At 38.7% G+C, this 5,220-nt stretch overlaps 1 protein-coding gene across 2 annotated transcripts; it reads left to right on the top strand.

The window, feature by feature from the left end:
* The first annotated feature begins 355 nt into the window (after nucleotides 1–355).
* On the top strand, nucleotides 356–4,967 carry kera (keratocan). 2 transcript variants are annotated; one of them, XM_059326239.1, is made up of 3 exons: nucleotides 356–453; nucleotides 2,314–3,188; nucleotides 4,038–4,967. In XM_059326239.1, the coding sequence occupies exons 2-3, from the start codon at nucleotides 2,327–2,329 to the stop codon at nucleotides 4,205–4,207; spliced, it is 1,032 nt and encodes a 343-aa protein (XP_059182222.1). In that variant the 5' UTR covers nucleotides 356–453; nucleotides 2,314–2,326; the 3' UTR covers nucleotides 4,208–4,967. The 2 variants fall into 2 exon arrangements, with proteins under 2 accessions (XP_059182222.1, XP_059182223.1); XM_059326240.1 differs by lacking the exon at nucleotides 356–453 and having other exon boundaries at nucleotides 2,203–3,188.
* Nucleotides 4,968–5,220: the final 253 nt, after the last annotated feature.

Below are 5,220 nucleotides of genomic sequence, written 5' to 3'. Positions count from 1 at the left end.
CTGTGCACAGCAGCACAAAATTAGCGCGTAAGGTCGGCAAAGGACACCAAAGGATTTGTGCGTGGACTTTAAAAGAGATCATGCCAACCAAGAGGGACGGGTCAGGTTGTACATGTGAAGGCCAGCAAAAAAGGAACAGGTAGGCTTGTCTTAGCCTGTTTGTAAGTGGGCCATGTCTCAAGCGCTGAAAAGGCTTAGCACACTACACAGCACCATGGGATTATGACCTTTGATCTTTGGTAGGATCTCATTGGTCAAAAGAAGCTTTGGTGTCATTATGAGTGACAGGTTGGCACAGGCTGAATGAAACAGCTAGTGGTACAAATACGGGGAAGCGAGAGGTAGAGGCTCGTCATTTGGGACTACCATTGATAACTTGCTGAGGAAGGACATAAGCAAGAAGGAACTGTAACTCCCTGCAAGCACCAGGCAAACTTCTAAACAGAGTTTAAGGTAAGATGGGTTTCTGGAGGGCAAAATGCATTGATGCAACTGGATGGCTGGGTTGGTACTCTGGTTGGTAGATCTTTCTCTCTTTGTTAGGTTGGGTTTTATCTTCAGGATCACACTTTTATCATTTGCGCTATACCTCCTATCCCAAAGCTGGGTCAAGAAGCTTTGACTCCTGTACAGTCAGAAAGCAGGCGCGTCTCTAAAAACAGGTGTGCCGCTTCGTCTTTGAAGTACCTCCATCCATGGAAAAGCGTGGCCTCCTTAAAATGAGTTCCAGACAAAGATGGAGAGCATCAAGAATTTAAACGAGCCCCAGATGGGAGCTGAGACGAATCTAGTAGAGGCTGAAGAGATGAGTGGATAGAAGGTGGTAGAGTTCTTCAGATTTTGTTAGTTTAGCCCCTCTTTTTTGTTTATGTCCTTCTCTACATTGCATCTGTTGTATCCCACCTTTTGGATCGAACTTTTTACCCTTTACACCTGTCAGTGGTTAGTGCTAGGCCATGAACTTCTATCTTTAAAAGGGACAAATTCAGTTCTCCTCAAGTGAATGTGTGCAATGCTTGCATATGGGTTTTTTTCCATGCATTGTTGTCTCAGCTGTACCAACCTGCCCACAGCAAGTGAACTTCATGATGTGTGGTGGGCTTAACCGTACATTTTGCAACCTAATGCTGGTGAACAGCATGCAGCTTACAACTGACATGCAAAGTTGTCAAGTCTGAGCTTGAAGATTGTCCTAATGCAATTAAAATTGACCTGGGTCTGCATCCTGTCTTTGGAGCTTTCCGTGTCATTGGCAGGTAAAGAAATGACCTGGAAAGAGCAGGATATCCTCGTCTGTTGGCAGCTGCCATTGGGATTTAATGATAATGACATTAGTTGTAGGCAACATACGCTGATGGCGGCTAATTTGGGCCAGAGTTTGAACAACACTTAGTCACTGATTCATTTGCATTTGATGCTTGCCACATGGTTTGAAGTGGCTGGATGCATGTAAAAGGCCTGACTAAGAGTGTTATTGATCTACAATCACTGACAGACACAGATTATCAAATGCAAACAACTTACAATGTGCCCCTAATTCTGCAAAGTTCCCAGTCCTTATCCCAATTTTATCTCACCCTTTTTACCTTTAATAACTAGTGCATTCATATATATTTGCCCACTCATCTTTAAGCCTTTGTAACATTGTGTAGCACATTGCATACACTAAAAAAAATAACTTGTTCCCAGAACGTAATAAAATTATGGAAATAATTTCCACCTTAATAAAATGCTTTAGTTTAGCGAGAAACAATTTTGTTGAGCGACAAAATGTAAATATGTCGGGTCAACATGATGTATTTGCGTTACTGTTAATTAATTACCAGGGCTCAGTCCAACTAGATTTGTAAGGGTAATTGTAACATACTAACATAATTTTATTGGGCCATTTAAACTTGTATGATATTATTAAGAGTTACTTAATTTAATAGGGTAGAAGCCCGGGTTCTTCCCATCTGTCTCCCCCCTTCACACAGTCTCTCACTATCAATAAACCCTTGAAAATGGCCAAAAAAAAACAAAAAAACTACTAATTAGGAATGTGCACATGACTGCCACTTACTGCTCTGGAGTTGTAAGCAGAATTGATTTGAAATCTTAACCCGTTAGAATTAGGTTGTTTTAACATAAATTATTCTTGTAAATTTTAAATTATTGCATTTTATGCTAAAAATTATATGTTTTAAAACTGTTTAACCACAAAACATAATTTTATTTAGTAGAAGCTACATGTTAGACTAAGGATTAAGTGACAGAACACCCAGTTTTTTTGAGTGTAGCTGTCTATAACATTGTTTTGTCTCACTTTCATAGGTCGGGCGGTGAAATGGCACTTCTCCTGAGCATCCTCTGCACCTTGTGCCTGGTTGGGCAGGTTCTTGGCCAGGACATGCCTTACGAGGACTTCCTGGCCCAGGTCCAAGCCTGTCCTAAAGAGTGTCGATGCCCTCCCAACTTCCCTCGTGCTGTCTACTGTGACAATAAAGGCCTAAAGAGCATCCCCAACATCCCGAAACACACCTGGTATCTCTACCTTCAGAACAATCTAATCGAAGTCCTCTCAGCAGATGCCCTTCGTAACGCCACACAGCTGCGCTGGCTGAACCTAAACCGCAACAAAATCACTAGTGAGGGAGTGGAAGAAGGCGTCCTGGGTAAAATGTCCCACCTGGCGCACCTCTACATGGACGACAACCTTTTGTCTTCTGTTCCATCCCCTCTACCGGCCAGCCTGGAGCATCTGCGTCTCTCCCGTAATCGCATCTCAAAGATCCCTGCTGGAGTCTTCGTCGGACTGGACAAGCTCAACCTCTTGGACCTGCAGGCCAACAAGCTGATGGATGACGCCGTGACTGAAGTGAGCCTGAAGGGTCTAAACAACTTGGTGCAGATCAATCTGGCCAAAAACCAGCTGAGCAGCATGCCTCTTGGCTTACCACCCACCACGACACAGCTTTTCCTTGATGGCAACAACATTGAGAAGATCCCAGCTGGCTACTTCAAAGGTTTGCCAAAAGTGGCATTTCTGAGGCTCAACCACAACAAGCTTGGCAGCAGTGGAGTTCCCAAGGATGTGTTTAATGTCTCCAGCATTTTGGACTTGCAGCTGTCTCACAACCAGTTGACTGAGGTTCCCCTCATTCCCTCGGGACTTGAACACCTTCACCTGGACCACAACAATATCAAAAGTAAGTCTGTGACATTTTAACAAAGCACCTACTGCTTTTTTTGAATAAAGTGATTCATATGAGACCTATATGCTATGTTTTTTCTATGCATCTAATTAATAGGGTTGTTTAGAGCAGAAATTAAAGCACAAATTCAGTTGATACGACGAATTTTGGACGAATAATGAAGCAGACAACAACTAAAACATCTCTCTGTCTGTGCATTTATTTATTTTTTTGTAAAGTAATAACTTGCTACTTTGGGATTTGTCAGAAAATACACAAAATTACCTACAAAGAATCAAATTGACCACAAAAAGACACAAAATGATTAAAAAAAGACACAAAATGACCAAAATATTACACAAAATTGAGCAAAAAATGAGTCAAATTGAGCAAAAAAGACACAAAATGACCAAAAATTACACAAATTGACCAAAAAAGACACAAAATGACCAAAAAATGAACAAAATGGCCCAAGAAAAGAAACGAATTGACCAAAAAGACACAAACTGACTAAAAGAAGAGACAAAATGACCAAAAAAAGGAAATAAAATGACCCAAAAAAGACACAAAATGACCCAAAAAAGACACAAAATGACCCAAAAAGACACAAACTGACTAAAAGAAGAGACAAAATGACCAAAAAAAAGGAAATAAATTGAGAAAAAAGACACAAAATGAACAAAAAATGAACAAAATGCCCCAAAAAAAGAAACTAAATTACCAAAAAGACACAAAATGACTAAAAAAAGACACAAAATGACAAAAAAAAAAAACACAAAATGACCCAAAAAAAGACTTTTTGGTTTTGGTTTAGAGATCCTGTAAAGCCATTGCAAGTAATTTATTGCCTTTGTGTCTCTACAGGTGTAAATGGCGCCAACGTCTGCCCTGTCGCCGTGGAAACTGTGGACGACTCGGTCAACGACAGCGTTCCTCGGCTGCGCTACCTCAGATTGGACGGCAATGACATTAAGCCTCCAATCCCCAGAGATGTGATTCTGTGCTTCCGTCTCCTCAGATCCATCGTCATCTAAAAAAAAACTAACAACTGCATGTTGTAGGCCAACTCTAATTTCCCACAAGTGATGATGATCTGTGAATCTATGCAACAAAAAAGGTGGCATGAGTAATATTTGCATGTTTGTGAAGCTCAAATGTTTGACACTAGTTGGCATCAACTTGTTTTATTGCTATGAGTTCCCTTCAAATACAGAAAATGTTGATTTTTTTCAAAAAAATGGGCAAGAAGTGACATGTTAGAGGCTTTATTCTTTATTGATGCTGCAATCTGTTGACCACTAGTTGTGCCTTATGTTCAATTCAAATATGTGCAAATGTGATATTAATTTAGCATGATTGAGATTTAGATTGATAGGAGAACAAAGAAGTTTATAATTGTCATTTACTTCTTTGAGAAGGAGGCAAAATTTATGAATGTGTAGGCAGAACATTACTTCATTTTTTTCTATTATTTCAGGAAAACTTTTGTTTTATATTTGTAGACTTGAAGCCAAATGAATGGTCTTGTGTTTTAGCTTCTTTTTTTTGTTGTCTTACTTACTTCAAAAACATTCTTTATTCTACAAATATGCATATTTACTGTAGGTAAATTATTTTTATTTAATATTGTAGGAAAAAAAAGTAGACACCTGTGAATATTCATGGCCAATATTCCTTAATGTTTTGTATACAAAAGAAACATGTTTTTAAAAGATAATGCCAACACACTTTTTAATTCTGGTGGTTATTTTTCTGATTAAACTGAGCAAGAGATTCATTTTAATTGTCTTTAATTTGAATAAAATGTTTGAAAATGAGCATGTGCCCTGGTCTAATTTTATCTTATTTTTTTGTACAAATTTTTGTAAAAAAAATTATTATCCACATAAACAAATTAACCAAGTAACAGTAGACTCCCATTAGTTTAACTGTGTATCAGCAATTAAATGCAATTACTGTGTTTTTCATAATCTATCCCATTTATTCAGAATGAGAAATACTTATTGATTGATACTAATATTGATCCCCAAATGGAAATTGCTTTTTG

The sequence above is a fragment of the Centropristis striata genome, chromosome 22 (genome assembly GCF_030273125.1).
Source record: "Centropristis striata isolate RG_2023a ecotype Rhode Island chromosome 22, C.striata_1.0, whole genome shotgun sequence".
NCBI lineage: Eukaryota > Metazoa > Chordata > Actinopteri > Perciformes > Serranidae > Centropristis > Centropristis striata.
The sequence above is the reverse complement of the archived record's forward strand: the minus strand, read 5'-3'. Positions and strand labels throughout refer to the sequence as shown.

Excerpts from the sequence above, each read along its gene's own strand:
- kera (XM_059326239.1), top strand. The coding sequence starts at position 2,327 with ATGGCACTTCTCCTGAGCATCCTCTGCACCTTGTGCCTGGTTGGGCAG. Across the intron at positions 3,189-4,037 it reads GGACCACAACAATATCAAAA|GTGTAAATGGCGCCAACGTC; the intron begins GTAAGTCTGTGA and ends GTGTCTCTACAG.